Genomic DNA, 21,737 nt, shown 5'->3' on the forward strand with positions numbered 1-21,737 from the left:
TGACATTCTACCAGTGGCTTTTGCGGCAAATTAGATTACAGCCGGTCCTCACAGTTCCAGTCCTGATTACAAGTAAGGCCATATTAACTCGCCAGTGTGTATTTGATGCCCACAATTCTCATTCGTGGGCAACAGAGAATCCAAAGGTTATGCGACCACATGTATCTCAACAAATAAAATCAGTGAGATTCTGCAGTCAGTTATCGTCCAAGAGTTTTTAATTGGCCCATACCTACAGCCGCAGTGACGCAAGGCAAAAATCTATCTTTTTGTTTCTATAATAAGTGCTACTAGAAATGTTCCAGTATGTTCCGATCTGTATTCGTAAACGAATACACTTCCAGTATGATAGTGAACCAACAGACTTTCGCATTGAAGTTTTCGATTAATTAGATGTCACTTGTGGGGCCCTATGAATCAGCCGTAGCAGACCAGTTCCTTGGCCACGCTGATCCACTATTTTTCCAGCCTAGATTATTTTTGGGGGGATATATGGACAGTCTTGTCTATGCAACTACAGTTGACTCAGCTAAGGTTATCGTTACTCGAATATCAGTAGCTGCTGCGTGTGTGCGTGAAATGCTTGGCATCATTGGGAGTGTACGCAACTCTCTCCACAGATGTCGTCAAGTATGTATCGCTGTTTGTATTCGGAAGTTTGAACTCATGTTCAAACAACAATTTGAACAAAATGTAAATCTTGTTTTAAATGAAGTGAGACACCCCATGTTTATGACTTAATAGATGGATTTCTACCTCACTTTCCTATGCCGATATTCTTTATATTTTCTTTCTGTACCTCGCTTCGAAGTTTGTACCATGAATTTTTAAACATTTGGCATAGGTTAGAAATAATTCACTAAAAGTAGAAAAAAAACTATCGTAAATAGTGTTTTGTGAAATATATTTTGATAGAAAAAATTATTAACAACAAAACGTCCGATCTTAAAATGTAGATAAAATTATTAACAACAAAACGTCAGATCTGAAAATATAGATATGATTTAAATCTTATTTACAATCTGAAAGTGCTATATTTAGACGTCAGCTTACGTCAATGTCTATACATTTTGCAGAATACAAGTAAAAATGATCGCCCTTTATCTGATGAAAGCCGCTGATGTTGTACTGATATTGCGACTATCATTCATATCGTTAGGAATTGATTGCGAGCATCATTCATATCGTTAGGAATTGATTGCGACTATCATTCATATCGTTAGGAATTGATTGCGAGTATCATTCATATCGTTAGGAATTGATTGCGACTATCATTCATATCGTTAGGAATTGGGCACATAGATGGATAATTTTAGTGAATTTATATGTGGGATTTCTATATTTTCCGGCACAGCAATATAACATGAAGAGTATGAGGCAAATCAAGCTTTGCTGAAAATTTGAGACTAGAGGGCCAGTCTACTTAACATTCAGTAAATGGCTATCGCGCTATTTTGGCGAGATAATACCAAACTGACGACTGTTTTAGCGACATAAATTTGCCTATTTTTGTCAACACCTTTGACAGGAAATAGCCAAATGTTTCCAGATCTGTGGCTCATTTTGCTATATTTTGGACCGGACCCTGTCTTTCTGTAATGGATATTGAAACTGAATACTCGTAATTGATCCCTGTATTAACTGTAACCATATCGCGGCCCTGACATTCTTTCAAAGGATTTCTAGTAATAGAAATCATTAGAGATTACTCAGGATGCAGGTATATAAGGCGAGAGGGAACATGAGTTTCTCAATTGTCTGAGCATTGCATAACTGCGTGTTAGATTCACACCCGACATGCACTTTGTACAGGAGCTGTTTTAAACGTCTTTAGTAGTTTGATGTGTACCTACCAATTATACTATGTGACACTATGAAGAGCTGTACGTATACGTTTCTAGAAAATACAGAACTATGAAGGGCATATTTGGTAAATTATATTTTATCAAGCTATTACCAGTTTTGCGTGCACTCAATCTATAGGAAAATATATGCACGCAAGGATACGTAACACTGATATTTTCGGACGCGTCTCTCACACAAAAGTATAATTCACTGCAATCGTTAACTTTAGTAAAAGAGCGAATTTCGAGAAGCTAATACTAATGTGATTAATGCTAAATGAGTCCCGCATAATAATTCACTCTAGCAAACATTTAAGTTAATTTGAGCGAATATATATCCCTGCTTTTTTATACATAATTTTGAAATTCTCACAGATAAATAAACCTGGAAATTTTATTCGCCCTTATAATATACATTTAACATAATTTGCTTTGAGTACTACATACCTGAGCTTCCAGATTTCGCACCAACACCCAATGCACCTGAACCACCTAAAATAGAGAAATATGCAGCAGATACAGCTTTCAATATTTTAGGTTTCTTATGATTAAAATGGTCCTTTTTAATAAGAAATAGTCCGAAGAATTCAAGAAGTATAAATTAATGTTCATTTTACAGCCGTGCGTAATTCGTGCCCAATGGTATACTTTGAGTATCCTTCAATAAGTTCCAACTCCGCGATTAATTTGCCTCCAACATCGGTTGATTAATTGTATTTAGGATTAGTTTAATTTATACTTTCTAGTTTAAATTAAACCCCGAAATGAGGTTTATTGTACGGTGCAAAGTATCTACATATTTGTTTTTATCTTCGGTGGAATAAATGGGTAAATTATCATTTCTTTGGACTTGTTTCATACACTAGAAAAACTCAGCGAATAGTCGCTAGTAATTTCTTCAGTATTCTAGCTTACGATGAACTCTAATTTAGGTAGAATATTACAATCTCTTTTCTGGTTAAATACTTGGGTAATAATATTTTGGCATAGCGGATTACAGTACATATAGGCAGTAGAGAAACAATCTATTCGTGATTGGGCTGTCCTCGGTGATAGGAGACTTTACGCATGCGGAAAGAGCTCTATTTTGGCGAGGAATCGACAAACTCACGACTGCTTAGGCGATTAATTTTTGTCATCAAATCTGAGGGGAAATGGCCAAACGTCTGAAAACTTGGCGCTTAAATACTTGGGTAATATTTTGGCATTGCGGTTTTCAGTACATAATGCAATCACGAACAGTTTTTAAGACGTTTCGGCAACTGATCACAAGCAGATATTTGAAAATAAATTTTGCTAAGAGCTTATCAAAAATTGCATGAACAGATTTCAACTTCCCCAAAATTTGTCCTTCTTTGTTTAATATTATTAAGAGCTATCCAAACCTGTATAATATTTCCAGATTTGTGATATCTGAGCTTTTCACGTCAGATGTATAATTGCTTTTGATAGATAGCACTGTAACTGTAAATTATGTGTTCTATCCATTTTTTAGTGTTCAAATTGTTTAATATTCCTCAATTTTTCCTGCCAAAGCTCACTTCCCTAAATAAAGGGAGAGCTGTGTCACTTCGCCCTAGAATTTGAAAGGAAATTAATGTATTTATTGTTTTATTTTAATTTAATTCACTGAGTGCATGTTTCGGATTAAGCTCTAATTCTGAATTGTTGTCATCTATACAGTATGTTTCCATATTGATGGTACAAACTTGGAGGGATGATCCAGAGCAAAGATATGAAGAATATTCACATACAAACCTCTTGTCGTAAGCCATTTATTTATTCATAAATACAACTTAAAATGCACTTAGAATAAAAAACTGTAAAATGCTTATTGCGAGCAGATAACATCTCATATGAATTGCCTCATACGAAAAACAGCACACATAGAAAAACTTGAAACATATATGAAAAGATCTTCTTAAGAGTACGTGACGATATAGATTTGCATATTAGTAATTTGCATAAACATTTACTGCTGCGAAGGAAGGTAGTAGGTGTGCATCGCAGTAGGGAAAGAATCTATTCGAAATTGTACTGTCTTCAAATGTGGGAGATTTTACCGTATGCCGAAAGAGCTGATATGGATTACATGCATGGCCGTGCAAACTGTAATGCCAGAGCTGCGCTAGGAATGTCACACGTGCAGTTTCTCGGTAGAGGAATACCCGAGCATAGAATATTTCATCGGTCACATTCTCAAATTTCTGAAACTTGTTTGTCCTCGTCATCAGACAGGAAGCTGGCCCACGACGTACTGTACATAATACAAGAGTTAAAGGTAGAATTTTTACTTATAGACTAGAATCAAGTGCAAGAGATGTTTGAAAAAGCTTAGGTTTTGGTCCACATAACATTCGCGAGTGCTAAACGAAAATCGCTGAACCCCTTCAATTTTCTGTGAATACAAGCCTTGAATCCCCAAGACAGTCATCTGTCCCTGACACTCTACCAGTGGCGTGCCTTTTGCAGCAAATTGCCTCAAAGCCGGTCCTCACAGCTCCAGTCCTGATTACATATGAGGCGATATTAACTCGCCAGTGTGTATTTGATGGCCACAATTCTAATCCGTGGGCAACAAAAAATCCAAAGGTTATGTATATCTCAACAAACATTCATTATGAATCTGCGGTCCGGTATCGTCCAAGGGTTCTTAATCTCCCCATACCTACTGCCACAGTTACCCAAAGGCAAAATCTATCGTTTGTTCTGCAATAGGTGTTACCAGAAATGTTCCAGGATGCCCCGATCTTCATCCGTATACGAATGTAAATCCAGTATAATGGTGCACCAATAGATTTTCGGACTAAAGTCTGCGATTAATTACATGCATTTGTGGGGCGCTATGAATCAGTAGTGGCAGACCAGTTCCTTGGCCACGCCTATCCAGCTATATTTCGAGGTTCGATTATTTATTGGGGGATATCCGAACTGTCTTGTCTATGCATCTCCAGTTGATTCAGTATATCGTTGCTCGAATATCAGTAGCTACTGCGTGTGTGCATGAAATACCTATAATCATTGGGAGTGTACACAAGTCTCTCCACCGGTGTTGTCAAGCATGTATCGCTGTTAGTATTCGGAAATTTGAAATGTTCTTGTAAACGTCTTATTTCAATTTAAGTGAGACATCCTGTACTTATGACTGAATAGATGAATTTCTACCTAAATTTCCTATGTAGATATTGTTCCTTTTTTAGATCTGTACCTCACTTCAAAGTTTGTACCATGAATTTGGAATCATTCGGTATAGGTTAGAGAAAATTTATTAAAATTATAAAAATATCCATCGCAAATAGTATTTTGTGAAATATATTCTGAACAAAAAAATTATTAACACCAAAACGTGTTTTAATAATATTGATGTGTTTTAAATCTTGTTCATATACTGAAAGTAGTATATTTAGACGTGAGAGTACATAAATGTCTTTACATTTTGCAGAATACATGAAATTGAGCAGAGTTTATCTGATAATAGCCGGTGCTGTTGTACTGAAAATGCGATTATCCTTCTTATCATTAGCCCACCAGCGGCCGAGCGGTAAATTCGCTGAACACTGGTAGTTCGGTCCGAGGTTCATATCCCGCGAACGGGCTGGCTGCATGGGCGTTTTCGTGGTTTTCCCCATGTGTAACGTGTATACGAGGCAGTTTCCCTTAGAAAGTCCTCCACGAAGCCATCCCTTCCCTTAGGCAGATATCCCTCGTGTGCTTTGCCATAATTAAATACACTACCACCTTCTTATTGTTATGAATTGTGTACATAGATGGATAGTTTTAGTGAAATTATATTTGGAATTTCTGTGTTTTCCGGCATAATAATATAACATGAAAAGCATGAGAGATATGATATTTTGCTGAAACCTTAAGAATGCGGGGGCTAGTCTTTAACATTTATTAAATGGCTATCGCGCTATTTTGTCGAGACGTTGCCAAACTCACGACCGTTTTGGCGTTTAATTTTTGTCATCAAATTTCGACACAGTCTGATAAATTGTAAGCTGTAGCATCTAAAGCAAGAGGTTTGAGCCAAGTAGCTACCCTCTGCCACACGTTGCTTGTGTACCCAAAGGAAGCCACCTGCTCCACCAATCAAGACTTCAAGGCCAAGCTAAGTCAAGAATTTTTGCTACTTAAGATCGGAGTAAAAGTAGCGTCAATCAGAGGTATCCAAAAATGCGGCCTCGCAGTTGACTGTCCCACGAAGGATGACCTAGAAAAATTAAAAAGCACATTATCAAGTGAAAAGGGTCAGGATCTGGTCTACGCTAAGGTACCAGCATCAAGACTTCCAAGATTGTACATGCATACCGTCTCACAGATGTCCAGGAAGCAGAGATTGAACGGGCACTGGCATCAGAGCGCAATGCCACAAAATCAACGATCAAGATCCTGTATCGTCTCCGGGACAACGCTGTTGGAGCGAGAAGGGCTCCCGACCTAATGCAAATTCGAGGGTGCCAAACAAAATTAATACCGCCCATTCTTGGATCAATCTCCATGTTGCGACCCCACAGAGCAGTGGCAGACAAGGCGGTAGAAGTACGGTCCCTGCCGAGCCTTACTCTGTCCTGAGAGCCCTCAGGCCTTCTGTGAAGTCTGATATTATGCTCCGTGGATGAGACTGCCTAGGTACAGATCCTAACCAGTACTTCCGAGGCGTTTTGCCTGAGTCATTCCCCGGGAGGGGCCGAGAAGGAACTCATTCAAGTGGGTTCTTGAATGACAACCCATCGTATACCAGCACATCATGCAGGCTCCCAGAATCTATCTCGGCTGACGGGCATTCATAATTGCAGACTTTTACAATACAAAGCGATGCTTCTGGTACTAGGAGTTTGGCAACACTCCAAAGGAATGCACCAACAGCAATATTGTGCCTACTGCACAGAACAGCATGATATACGAAACTGCCGAGCACAACAACCCGCATGAATCAACTGCGCGGATTATAACTATAGGACTACCAGGATCATCCCCTGTGGCCATCCCGCTTACGATGTTAACTGTCCTTCCTACGGAAGATATATTGCTATCATCAGACGAAACACCAGATATCAATGAAGTGCCACAACCTTCCACCCAACAGTCGCCAACGCCGGAAATGCACAGAGATACAATAAAATGCATACAAATTAATTTACAAAGGGCAAAAGCAGTTGCAACGCAATTGGCGCAACATGCAATTAACCACCAACCAGACTTCCTAACCATCCGAGAACCCTACTGCAGAATAGGAGAAGTGGCCTGCCTTCCACGCTCCTGGAAAATCTTGCAATTCATAATGATCCACCACCCAGACTAGCAATCGCCTGGTGCAAACCTCTATGGCTCCACTTACAAACAGAAAAGAAACAACAGAAAACAAACAGAACCAAACAGAAAAGAAATCACGTAGCAATACTCCTAAGTCTCACTAATATGAAAATCATTATATCATCAATCTACAGTCCCCCGCCAGATGATATCCACGAGACTATCTTGAGTATCGCGGAGATACAGACAAAATACTCAAAAACCCCGCCTATCATAGGCGGATATTTTAATGCCCACAATATCATCAGGGGATATCCTACCACCACTCCTATTTAGAAGACTTTTAGCTAGCACGTAATCTACAAATAATAAACTCCCCAAATGCGCCAACTACATTTGATAATACATATCACCAGGGTTGGCCAGACATCACAGTCGCCACCCATAATATAGCAAATTACCTCCAAGATTGGCTGGTGGCAGACGAGGAGAGCTGCTCAGACCACCGCTACATTCACTTCAGCATTGCGGGGGACGTGCGGATTAACATTCTCAAGCGATAAAATCTACCAGGCAGCAAAATTAAGAGCATTCACCTGACCTTCGCATTAACACTGCGGCAGGAAGAACCGAAATTAAGTCTCCACAGTGATCCTATAGAATTGACTAACTACACAGAGAAGCTGCTGGACACCTTGCAGCACACCTGTGATCAGCACTTGCCTACAAGAATGGCAAAACGCTTACAAGGTATATCATGGTGGACAAAAGAACTGTGCCCACTAATAAAGTCCATAAGCTCGGTCATCTTTATGCCCAGACCGCAGCCCCATCCACTACGAACAACATACCGGAAACAACAGCAGCCACTATCTTAAATACGATCTTTCGAGCAGACAATCTAGATGACGATTCCCCACAGCAACGGCGAACAAGAAAACTCAACCACATCCCTTACACACCAGATGATTAACCTTTCGAGATGGAAGAAATGAAGCAAATATTCAGGCACCTCGAGGTTCAGAAAACGCAAGATTCTGATGGCCTGGATTATTCCATTATCAAGGTGGCTTTCTATGCTCGCCCTACTTACTTTAAAGGCTTCTTTAACAAGCTCCTGCGATGTCAAATTTTTACAACTGCATTTAAAAAAGGACAGGTTGTCTTATTTCTAAGAAAGCATAAATTTCAGGAAGTTCCAAGTTCTTTCAGGCCCATATGTATGCTGTCTGAATTGGAAAAAATATATGAAAAAATGCTGGTAAACAGGCTTAAAGCATCACGTTTATCGCCTTAACTTTATCAGCACGTTCCAATACTGATTCCGCTCAGGATTGTCTACCGTCCATGCACTGGAGTACCTCAGGAAGAATATATGCAACAGAGCAAACAACCTGCATACAGACTTTATATCACTGGATCTCCGAAGTGCCTTCGATATCCTCTGGTGACCTTCAAAGGGAGGCAAAGGGCGCCCTAGGAACCTATTCAACACCTTCAGTGACTACCTTCACTCCCAAAGTTTAATAATAACTAACAATAACGGCGTCACTACTAAACAACAGGAAAGAGGGTGCCCAAAGATTTCATGTGCTGATCCTCTATTATGGATCTTAACTTTTAACACCATACTGCAAATGAACTGGCCTACCCTCACCAAACAGATAGCATATGCAGAAGACGCAGCATTGCTAGTCACAGGCCACACACTGGAAGAGCTGGAACGTAACGGTACAGAAACTTGCTTCCTCTTCTCAGACACATGCATCAAACATAAACTGGTCATTTCTGCCGAGATATCGACGACGATGGTCATACCTCGACAGGGTACCAACCCAACAAGACGGCCGTGCATTAAGCTTATGAGTCAGAACCTTTAAATCACCAAATCAATAAAGTATCTCGGAGTGACGTGGTACCAAGGACTTACATTGCTATCCCACTTACAGGAATTCAGAACAAAAGCGGCAAACATAGCAAAAAAGGCCAGGCAATTTCAAGGTAGCAACTGGGGACAACATCCGCATTTACAAAAGCTGCTTTATCCAACGGTAGCAGAGAGGATTGCCCTTTATGCCTCGGCCATATGAGCGCAACCAATGGGACTAAACCAAGACTAAACTTCCGTCAATAATACAGCGTCCATTTGCCTTAAATATAAGTAAAGCCTATAGAACAACGGCGACTGACGCAACACAGATACTTACAGGACTAATGTCTCTGCATATAAAGGCCAGCATAGAAGCCGTATACGAACACCTAATCAGGCTAAAGAAAAATGCCACATTTGCAGATACCCTCTTCCATATCGACGAATATCGACGTCGAAGAGGAATATCGACGAATTGTTAGAGAGACACTCAATATTGGGGAAGATGAAATGGATAGATTTGATAATAATGAGAATGAGTTTAGTAGTGAAAGTTTGGAGGTTGAAGTGGATTTTACATATGAAGAAATCAGAGAAGTTATATTAAATCTCAGAGATAAAGCTGCTCCGGGACTTGATGAGATTCGTGCAAGAGTAGTTAAAAGACTTTTTGTAAATTACCCCTCTTTTTTTGTTATACTTTATAATAGGTGTCTGTCTCTAAATGTTTTTCCGGATGCTTGGAAAGTTGGTAAACTTATTTTGCTACCAAAAAATGAAGAAAAATATCGTCCTATATGTTTGCTAAAGGTATTTGCCAAAGTTTTCGACAAGTTGATTGTTAATAGATTATTATATGTTTTAAATGGCAAACATCATTTAGCGGATAGCCAGTATGGCTTTAGAAAACGAAGATCAGCTAATTTGGCACTTTTTAAGGTTGTGGATGAAATACGAAAATTGAAAAGCACTGAACATGTTGCTATTGTTTCTATTGATGTCAAAGCTGCCTTCGATTCTGTACGATGGTCCTCCGTGTTGAATAAATTGAATGAGTTAAAGGTAACAAAAAAGTTGTATATGCTTATCAAGGATTATTTTAACAATAGAAGTATAGTTTTTAAGGGTGTATCAGAAAATATTGATATAAATTTGCAATTGTTTAAAGGATGTCCGCAGGGATCATGTAGTGCTCCCCTGTTCTGGGCCCTTATAGTTAACCCACTCCTGACTAGTTTTAATGTTCCTAATGCAAAAATTATATGCTACGCTGATGATATTTTACTTCTTATCAATGGCACCTCTTTGGAGAAAATTCAGGATACTTTTACTGAAGTTGAAAAACGAATGCTTAATTGGAGTCAATGTGAAAACATTCAATTTAATGTGGATAAAACTTTTGGACTCTTTTTTCCTAGGGGAGGTGCCAAGACTAGAGTACCGAAATTGAAATTTGATGGGAAAAATATTAGATTTCAGAAGAATATTAAATATCTTGGTGTAGTTATTGACGAAAAATTGAATTTTATTGAACATTTTAAACTTTTACACAGAGATACTGATAAGATTTTACATTTTTATAGGAGTACTTTTAATGTGGAGATATTACAAAAGAAAGCACCAATACTGAAGAAGATTTTTAATTGTGTCATTTTACCGAAAATATTTTATGGTATAGGTGCTTGGGGTGCTAGGGCAGGGGAGTTGATCAGACTAAGAGATAAATTAAATTCTTTGCAGAGGAGCTGGATGCTGGCTATTACTAGAGTCTTCAGGACTGTTTCTACGGAGGTGGTCTGTATTCTTGCAGGAATTCCTCCCCTCTCTTCCCAATATAGATTTTACTATCAAAAATTTTTACTTTTAAATGATTTGGTGGAGGAAATAAAGATTGATAATTGCAGTATTAACAGCGATGCTTTCCGAGGTTTTGATGATAGCTATATACATCCTGCTAATAGAATTCAAATTTTTTATGATTGTAACTATTTGAAATATCAAGAACTGGATATCTATACAGATGGGTCGGGGCTCGAGGGTGGTATTGGAGGAGCATTTGTTGTTTTCTTCTATGGCATTGAGATTCATAATTGGAAATTTAAACTCCATGCTATGAATTCTGTGTATCAAGCTGAGATGTACGCAATATTTGAAGCTTTGAATTGGATTAAAAGCACTTTAAAAGTTGGTTATTGCATAAATATTTACTCCGATGCCTTGTCGGTACTGCAATCCCTCTCGGGCCCGGAAAATAAAAACTGTTTAGTATTTGATATAAAAAATTTATTTTTACAATTGAAAAACATACATAATATTAAAATTCACTGGGTGAAAGCACATGCTGGTTATGATGGGAATGAAAGAACTGATGAGTTGGCAAAAGCTGCGATATTAGATGAGAATGTTATTGTGAAGTATATACCATACTCTAAAAGAAGAGCCACCTCCGTTTTATTTAATCATGTTTTGTATGAGTGGAAAACCAGCTGGGAACACTCTAGTAGAAACTATGGTTTGTTAAAAAATATATATTTAGGAAAAAAAATGGAAATGTATATAGATATTGATGTCAATCAGATACTAACAGGACATGGTCGTTTTCCAGCTTACTTAAAAAGATTCGGACTACAGGATAGTGATAAATGTAAAGTTTGTGATGGTCTTGGAGACTCGAAGCATTTTTTTGAGGACTGTAGTCTTACCGGGAGTGCTAGGGTTAAATATAGAAAACAACTTCACAGTGATTTTAAGAAAAATTATAAGAATCTTCAAGAATATTCTAGAGAGATTATGAGGATTATAAATTCGTCAAAAGAAGCCATAGGCATTTTTGTGTGAATGATGTATGTATATGTGTTTATATGTTTTTACGTCGTCTTATTTTTTGTTTCTAACAGTTATTATTATTATTTGTTTCTGTTCGTTTGTATGAATGTTTTAGGTCCAGGGATAAAGTGAATTTCCCTGGTCGTATTTATTATTTCTTTTCGTTTTCCTTTTACTAACTATTTTGTTACTCGGTTCCTGTTGTTTGGTTTCCCGGGGCTTGTAGTTTTTCCTTTTTGTTTTTTATTGTTCTCTTGTTGAGTGTTTTGAGCACGGCTGGATCGCTGGCTCGTCGTTTGTTGTTGGATGGGCTTCCTCCCATGTAGAGTCATATGACCAAGCTTGTCTTGGTTAGGTGGGCTGGGGGCTGCGCCCCGTAAATATACCCTCTTCCATATGGCGCAATACGATTCACCTGGCAGTGTACAGCATGTGCACCCAGCACATAAAAGCAATGGCATTCATGTCGTGATAGAAAAGCACCCAGCGCCTTACACAGAAAACGTACAAGCAAATTCGTTTTTATACCGATGGTTCGAAACATGACAATGGAGTGGGATGTGCTAACATTCATATTGAAAATGGGCGGATAGACAACAAATGGAAAGGTATCGGCCCACAATAGCATTTTCCAGGCTGAAGCACTGGAAATTGCAGCTGCAATACAATATGCGCTAAACATAAACCCAGTAACAACTGAAATCCACGCATACAGCATGTCAGTACTACAAGCACTCAAAAAGCACCAACTTACCTCCCCCATAATTACAGAAATCGAGCAGCTCCTGCGCCACAACCAGCAAACCATCTTCAAATTAATATGAGTTAAGGGACACGCTGGTATTGAGTGCAACGAGATGGCCTACCAGTTAGCAAATGAGGTGGCCACTAATAGCGATACGCAAAAGGTGATAGCTCCAATCCTGGCTTCGCATCTAAAGCGAATCCTGAAAGACCTTGGCAAAAGCAGTGGCAACAGGAATGGGATAACGGAGAAAGAGGGCGAAGGACGCACAACTTTTATCCAATAGTTGACAACGAACGTCTACAGGCCATAGCACCCCTGACAAATTACATTACGAGTCATGGCCCATTTCCTACCTAATTCCAGAGATTTGCCATTTCGACGACAGATATATGTGTCTGCGGGGCAATTGGCTCCCCTGACCACTATACATTTCAACGTAGTCTTACGTCCAACCTCCGCCTACCACTCCCAACCACAAATACAGATTCCTATAAGCGCTTTGACATTAAACATCCATCAGAGATAAAAAAATGATCTGTGAAATAATAAAGTAGGTAAACGCCTTAGGACAGGATGTTTGCCATTCAAACTAACCCCACTAAGAGCACCTCAAACACAACCATAGCTAGCCTTTGTGTATGTCCATCAATGTTCGCCAATTCGGTATGTCAAAACTGTATTTACCTAACTAACTGTGTCAGTGAGCCATACATACCCACACAAACTTTAACACTGTGCGAAACTATAAACTGGTAAACTGGCACAGTGCAAACTAGTCGTCATAATTAAGTTACCAATAATCTACATCACACGTATTGTGCTGGGTATTATGACTGTTTTACAGTACATAATACCATTGTACGCAGACTAATCAATTGTACGCAGATTAAAATAATGGTGATTATTTTAATCTGTCTCATATTTGTTTGTGCATACACAAAGCATTGGAATGCTATACTAACAGCTTTATACAGTCACACAGAATTTGCCTCTGCCTGAGTAGTCGTGAGTAAACATTATCCAATACCCACAGCATTGTGTAACTCATAACATAAATGCGTTATACAAACTATCTGCAACATTATATGCACCCTATTCTGCACTGTATCTGTATAACTGCACTGTATCTGCTATATATAATATGCATCTATCTACATTGTGTGTGCATTACCAGTATAATATGTATTATCTGCAATACCTTACGACCTGCAATGTATCTGCAATACCTGTGAAATCCAATAGCTTTGTACAGAATTATTTAGCTTTGCACGAACACACAACATGGCATTCATGATATTGCACACTATAACTGTGCTGTGTATAGTTGTATAGTGTTATATTTTGTTTCATTCTGTTCTTATAACTATGCGCAAACTAAATTCTAACATCTAATACTCTACAAGCATTGTGTATCCGGCTTTGGACTGCGTATCTGTTCTGTGGCCAATGTGTATATAAAAAGTACTGTGTACCTAATATAATTCAATAAGCACTGTGGATCTAATATAATATATAATACGTTCCGCGCATTCTATAACATAGTGTCTCCACTACAGTTACTGCCTGCACATCATATCTGTTTTTATATCTGCACTGTATCTGACATATATATATATATATATATAATGTATAATTCATCTATCAATATTATATCTGCATTATCATCTCATAGCTCCTCACAGAAATATATAGCTTGGCAACATCACACAACATAGCATGCATGGTGCTGCGTATTATAATTGTGTTGTATATCACAGTATACGGCTTTAGTTTCTAAGTATAATTGTGTTTATATAAATTGTGCACTATAATTGTATTGTATGTGGTAGTATAGCGTTTTATTCTGTGTTTTAAGTTAGTATAATTGTGTTGGCATAATTTTACACCATAACTGTGTTATCTATAGTAGTATAGTGTTTTATTTTGTTTTTACAATTGTCCGCAATATAATTTCTAATATCTAACACTTTACTAGCATAGTGTATCCGTTTTTACATTGTGTTTCAATTCTGTAAGCATTGTGTATATAAAAAGTGCTGCATATCTATTCAAATTATATAAGCATTGTGTACCTGATATAATATTTAAGAAGCATAATGTATTCTACAGCGTAAAGTTTCATCTGTAATTACTAATTTTACTCTATACAATATCAGCATTATACAACCTACTTGTATTCTATCTGCAATATGTCTACTCTACACAAAGCGTAGAATTAATCTGCATCTACCTACAGTGAATCTACTTAATCTGTATAATCTAATAACTTTGCATAGAAATACTTGGCTTAGCAAAATTACACAACACGGCATACATGGTGTTACATATTAACATTGTCTTACATATTATTGTATAGTGATTTATTCGGTTTGTATAATAATGTATAATATCTAATAAGTGTCGTTTTACTTTTATAATATCTAATGTCTAATATACAACAAGCATTGTGTAACTGATTCTGCACTGTGTATATATTCTGTAAGCACTGTGAATATAAAAGCATTGTGTATATATTCTAATTCTATAAGCATTGTGTACCTAATACAATATCGAATAAGCATTGTATACAGTGCAGCAAAGAGTCTGCAATTATTGATCGCAGCGCATACATTAACGACATTATATAACCTGTCTGTATTGTACCTGTTATATACATAGTGTATAAGTAGTCTGTATTTATCTGCATTGTATCCTCATTACCTGTTTAATCTAATACCTCTACATAGAATTTTTAGGCTTGGCAACATCACGCAACACAGCCTGCATGGCGCTGCGTGTAAAACTGAAGTGTATTTTGTTGTACAGTGTTTTATTCTGTTTATATAATTGTGCGCAATCTAATATCTAATAACTAACACTCCACAAGCATGGTGTATCTGATCTCGCATTGTGTATGTATTCGTATGGTGTATCTACCTGATTTCGCATTGTGTATCTATTCGTATGGTGTATCTACATGATTTCGCATTGTGTATCTGTTCGTATGGTGTATCTACCTGATTTCGCATTGTGTAACTATCTATAAGCATCGTGTATCTAATATAAGCACTGCGTAACTACTCAAAATATATAAGCACTGTGTATATTGCTTGTACAAGTGCAAACAATCTAATAACAAAATCTAATATTCTACAGTGTGTCTGTATGTTTTATATGCGCATTTTACATGTGATCTATATGTATCTTTAAATGCGTTAAGTGTATAATATATATTAGCTTAATTATGTTTAATTATAATTATATGTTTTACTTGTATAGGTGTGTGCAAACTAATATCTAATTTCTGTTATTCTATAATGTGTTTACATGTTTTACATGTGTTATTTATATATGTGGTCTTATATATTATTTATACGTGTTTTTTATGTGTCTTTATATGTGCAAGTGTAAGTGTATGTGTTTGTACATGCTGTAAATTGTGTTTAACAAACCAAGTTATAACAAATCATTCGCTATCAATTAAAACTTATGCATCCTTAAGACGCCCCTGTGAGGCCATGCACAATTACGTAAAATTCTTCAATAAACTTCTGAGCTGGCCTCATAAGGCTCCAGGGAGTTGCTGCTACCAGACAAGGGAGGGCGTAGGACATATGCTTGTTTACCACTGTTAAACACCAAGCGTCCTACGTCACCAGTCACCAGCCATCACATTTGACGGGAAATGGCCAAACGTCTCCAAACCTAGCAGACCCTCTCTAAGGGTAATAGATATTGCAATTGAATATCCGTGATTGATACCTGCATTAGCTGTAATCTGACATGCTCCCCAGGGACTTCGAAGGGCAGAAAGCTTTAGAGGTTTCTCGTCGGCAGGTAGAAAAGTATAAGAAGAGATATAACATGAGTTTCTCTGTTATTAGTGGTTAGTTCATAATCATTCCAAGCATTGAGACAACTGCGTGTCTGATTCGCTCTCGACATGCGTTTGTACTGAGCTATGTTTAACGTCCTTAGTAGTTTGAAGTGTACCTACTAATTATACTCTGTGAAGCTGTAAAGAGCTGTACGTATAATTATGCAGAAAGTTTCAGAAATGTGAAGAAATTTTACGGTAAAATATATTTTATCAAGATATCATCTGTTCTGCGTGCATTCGATTTATTAAGAAACTGTATGCACACAATGTTTTATGTAAAAGTGAACTTTTCTTACGTGTCTGCGACACAAAAGTATAATTCTCTGCAAACGTTAACTTTAATATAAGAGTTGAATTTCGGAAATCTACTACTAATGCGATTAGCACTGCTTTGGATCCCGCATAATAATTTACTATAGAAAACATTAATTCCAATCTGAGCGAATATATATACCGGTTTTTTTATACCTGATTTCAAACCTCTTCCAGGAAAATAGAGACTGACAAGTTCATTCGTCCTTAACATACACATTGCATTAAATTTTTAACCCTTTAATAAAATCATTGAACAAAGTTTGAGTACTACATACCTGAATCTCCTGATTGCGCACCAACTACCAATGCACCTGAATCACCTAATATAAGAAAATATGCAGTAGTTACAACTTTCAATATTTTAGGTTTCATAGGATTAAAATGTTTCTTTTTAATGACAATAAATGCGAAGACTTACAGAATTATAAATTAGTGTTCATCTTACAGCCTTATGTAATTCGTACCTACAAGTAGACGGTAGGTATCCTTTAAGAGCCAACTCCTCGAGTTAATTGTGTCCAACATCGGCTGATTAAGTATAATTAGTATTAGATTATTTTATATTTTCTAATTAAAATCAAATCCCAAAAGGAGGTTTATTGTACACCCCAGAGGAACCACATATTTTTTTTTTATCTACGGTAGAATAAATGGGTAAATTAACATGTCTTTGTACTTGTTACGTACACTAGAAGTTGAAGCTATGAGAGAATTTGCAATACCTGAAAAATTTATAAATTTGGTCACTATTACTCTTACTGAAACAGAACTTAGGGTTAAAATCTAGAATACTCTTTCTGAGCCTATTGCGGTTTCAAAGGGGCTCAGACAGGATGATGCACTTGCCTGCTTGCTTTTCAACCTTGCCCTCCAAAAAATCAATAGACTCCAACAGTAATACTCGTGGAACTATATTTAACAAGTCTGTTCACAGTTTACGTTTGCTGACGATACTGACATAGTCTTACGCACTCCCGAGTCACTTAGGGAAGCTTTTACATCTCTAGAGGCTGCAGCCAACAAAATGCACCTAACAATCAATCAAAATAAAACTAAATACATGCCATGTGGTAATTACAGTAAGTACAGTAGCCCTTATTTTGAAATTAGGAATTGCAAATTTAGATATTTAGGATCAGAAGTTAATACTCTCAATGATTTAATGCCTGAGATTTGTAGTAGAGCCCCAGATGCTAACCGACATGTTTTCGGTCTCAAAAAATTCTTGAAGCCTAACTTCACTAGGAGAAAAACGAAGATTTTAGTTTACAAAAGTTTAATCAGATCCATTTTTACATACTTTGCTGAGACCTGGGCAATGATAGAAAAAGCTAAAAGTATCATTTCTATCTTTTAAAAAAAATTTTTGAGAAGAAGTATTTTTGGTGGAATAGAATGTAACAATATCTGGAGACGAAGAACTAACTCTGAACTCTATAAATCTTTTAAAGAAATAGATATAGTAAATTATATAAGGATATATACAATTAAATGAGTAGGACACCTATGCAGAACGGATGAAAACCGAGTAACTAAAATGATCTTCTCGGCCAGGCCATTCGGAACACGAAAAAGAAGGGGACCTAAACTTAGGTGGCTCGGCAATTTGGAAACAGACTTATGAATTTTAAAAAATAACCAATTGGATGTCCATGGCCAGGGATAAAAGAGCGTGGAATTCGATTCTGAGGAAGGCAAGGTCCCATCCTGAGCTGTCTGGCCAGTGAAGAAGAAGATATACACTAGAAAGAACTCAGCGAATAGTAACTAATAATTTCATCAGTATTCTAGTTTACGTGGAACTCCAGTTTAGGTAGAGTATTACAACCTCATTTCTGGTTAAATACAAGAGAAATTTGTTAAATATATTGGCATTGCGGTTTTCAGTACATAGGCCAATCACGACCAGTGTTTAAAACGTTTTCGGCAGCTTATCATAAGTAGATTTTGACAATAAATTTTGCTGAATCATATCAAAATTTTGCTAGGCTTCCTTACATACCTAAATCTTCTTTTTTTTCTGTTATTAAGATCGCATGAAACATTTCAACTTCTCAAAAATTTGTCCTTCTTTGTTTAATATTATTAAGAGCGATCCAAATCTATATAATGTTTTCAGATTTGTGACATCAGAGTTTGTCACGTCAGATATATAATTTCTTTTGATAGATAGCACTCCAACTGTGAATTATATGTTCTATCCATTTTTTAGAGTAGAAGTATTATACTCTTCTGCAAATTTTCCTGCCAAAGCTAGTTTCCCTAAAACAGGGGGAGCTACGTGTGTTTGCCCTAGAATTTGAAAGGAATTTAATGAATGCATAGATTTATTCTAATTTTATGTCCATGAGTGCATGTTTTGGATAACCTCAAATTCTGAATTGCCGTGAACTACACGTGGTGATTTCAAATTTATTATGTACAAACTTTGAGGAATAATCCAGAACAAAGATACGACGAATATTCTCATAAAACCCTCGGGACGTAAGCCATTTATTGATTCATAAATACAACTTAAAAAGCGCTTTCAATAAAATACTGTAAAGTGCGAACATGCCAATATATTGAGGTCACATAACATCTCGTATGAATTGCGTCATAAGAAGAACAGCACACCTAGAAAAATTTGAAACTCATTTAAAAGGATCTTCTTGAAATTACGTCACGAAGCAGATTTGCATATTAGTAATCTTCATAAATACGTACTGCTGTGAAAGAAGGTAGTAGGGAAGGAATATATTCGCGATCGTACTGTCTTCAGTGATGGAAGACTTTATGTGTGCCTAAAGAGCAGATACGGACTACATGCATGGCCTTGCAAACTGTAATGCCAGATCTGTGCTACGAAAGACAAACGCGCGATTTCTCGATAGTCGAATGCCCGAGCATAAAATGTTTTATCGGTCACATCGTCAACTTTGTGAAACTTGTGTATTTTCGTCATCAGACAGTATGCTCGTCCACGAAAAACTGTACATAGTGCAAGATATGAAGGTAGAATTTTGAGCGGAATAAGTGCAAGAGATGTTGGAAAAAGCTTAGGCTTTGGTCAGAATAACATTCGGAGAGCCTTAAACGAAAAGCGCTTAAACCCCCCCATCCCTCTGTGAATACAAGAGGTGAATCCGCAAGACAATCCTCTGTGTCTGAAATTCTACCAGTGGTGTGGGCTTTGCAGCAATTTTCATTTCAGGCAATTCTCACAGCTCCAGCTCTGATTACAGATCCGGCGACATAAACTCGCCAGGGTGTATTTGATGCCCACAGTTCTCATCTTTGCGCAAAAAAGAATTAAAAGGTTACGCGACTACGTGTATCTCAACAAAAAATCAGTGTGAATCTGCGGTCAAGTATCGTGCTCGAATGTTTAATGGGCCATACCTACTGCCGCAGTGACCCAAATGTAAAATATATCTTTTTTTCTTGAATACGTGTTACCAAAAATGTTCCAGGATGTTCCGATTATATTTTTTGGGATATCCAAACTGTCTTGTCTATGCAACTCCAGTTGACTCAGCTAAGGTTATCGTTACTCGAATATCAGTAGCTCCTGCGTGTGTGCGTGAAATAACTGGCATTAATGGGAGTGTACACAAGTCTCTCCACTGAAGTTGTCAAGCATGTATCGCTGTTGGCAATCGGAAGTTAAAACTGTTCTTGTAAACATCTTATTTCAATTGAAGTGAGAAATCCCGTATTTATGCCTCAATACATGGAATTCTACCTAAGTTTCTTATGTAGATATTGTTCTGTACCTCGTTCTGTATCTTAGTTCTGTACCTCGTTCTGTATCTTAGTTCTGTACCTCGTTCTGTATCTTAGTTCTGTACCTCGCTGCAAAGTTTGTACCATGAATATGGAAACATTCGGTAGAGGTCAGAGGAAATTAATTAAAAGTAAAAAAATATCCAATGCAAATAGTATTCTGTAAAATCTATTTTGAATAAAAAAATATTAAGAACCAAAACGTCCGATTTAAAAATATTGATAATATTTAAATCTTATTCATAGTCTGAAAGTAGTACTTTTATACGTGAGCTTACATAAATGTCTTTACATTTTGCAGAATACATGACAAAATGAGCACAGTTTTGCTGATAATAGCTGGTGCTGTTGTACTGAAAATTGCGAATATTCTTCATATCGTTATCAACTTTGTACATATAATTTTAGTGAAATTAAATAATTTTAGTGAAATTATATGTGGAATTTCTGTATTTTTCGGCATAATAATATAACATGAAAAGCATGAGAGAAATAATATTTTGCTGAAAACTTAAGAATGTAGGGGCTAGTCTCTTTAACATTCAATGAATGGCTATCGATATCTTGGAGAGATATTACAAAACTGAAAACTGGTTTGGCGATTAAGTTTTGTCATCAAATTTGAAGGAAAATGGCCAAACGTCTCCAAACCTGATGCACATTTTTCAACATTTTCGTCCGGACCCTCTCTAACGGTAATAGGTATTGCATTTGAATATCCATAATTTTTGTTTAAAATATATTTTATCAAACTAACATCAGAGCTGCTTAAATTCAATCTATTAAGAAAGCGTATGCACGCAACCATATGTAACAGTGAATTTTTTGACGTGTTCTTCACACAAAAGTATAATACACTGCAAACTTTAACTGTAGTATAAGAGTTAAATTTCGGAAATCTACTACTAATGCAAGTAATACTGAATAGATCCCTCATAATAATTCACTGTAGAAAACATTTAATATAATTTGAGCGAATATATATCTCGGCTTTTTTATACATGATTTCGAAATTCTATGAGGAAATAAAGAGTGACAATTTTATTCCTTTTTAACATACACATTACATTAAATTTTTGACACATTAATAAAGCCATTGAACAAAATTTGCTTTGAGAATTGCTAAATTGCTACATACCTGAATCTCCTGTTTGTGCACCAACTCCCAATGCATTTGCACCACCTAACATAAAAAAATATGCAGCAGTTATAGCATTCATTTTTTTTTTTTAATTTTTCGTTTGATTAAAATAG

The 21,737-nt window shown here is 36.9% G+C and overlaps 1 protein-coding gene across 1 annotated transcript in view; it reads right to left on the minus strand.

Annotated features, from left to right (window-relative positions):
* The window catches only part of LOC118205220 (uncharacterized), a 219,106-nt gene that overhangs the window by 106,531 nt on the left and 90,838 nt on the right, over positions 1-21,737 (minus strand). The window contains exons 18-20 of the mRNA XM_085827386.1: positions 21,622-21,666; positions 16,994-17,038; positions 2,292-2,336 (exon numbers count right to left, since the gene is read on the minus strand). Coding sequence (XP_085683512.1) covers positions 2,292-2,336; positions 16,994-17,038; positions 21,622-21,666 — 135 coding nt within the window. The remainder of the gene's footprint in view (positions 1-2,291; positions 2,337-16,993; positions 17,039-21,621; positions 21,667-21,737) is intronic.

The sequence above is a fragment of the Stegodyphus dumicola genome, chromosome 12 (assembly GCF_044657685.1).
Source record: "Stegodyphus dumicola isolate Sdum_Otavi_A_Nest chromosome 12, ASM4465768v1".
NCBI lineage: Eukaryota > Metazoa > Arthropoda > Arachnida > Araneae > Eresidae > Stegodyphus > Stegodyphus dumicola.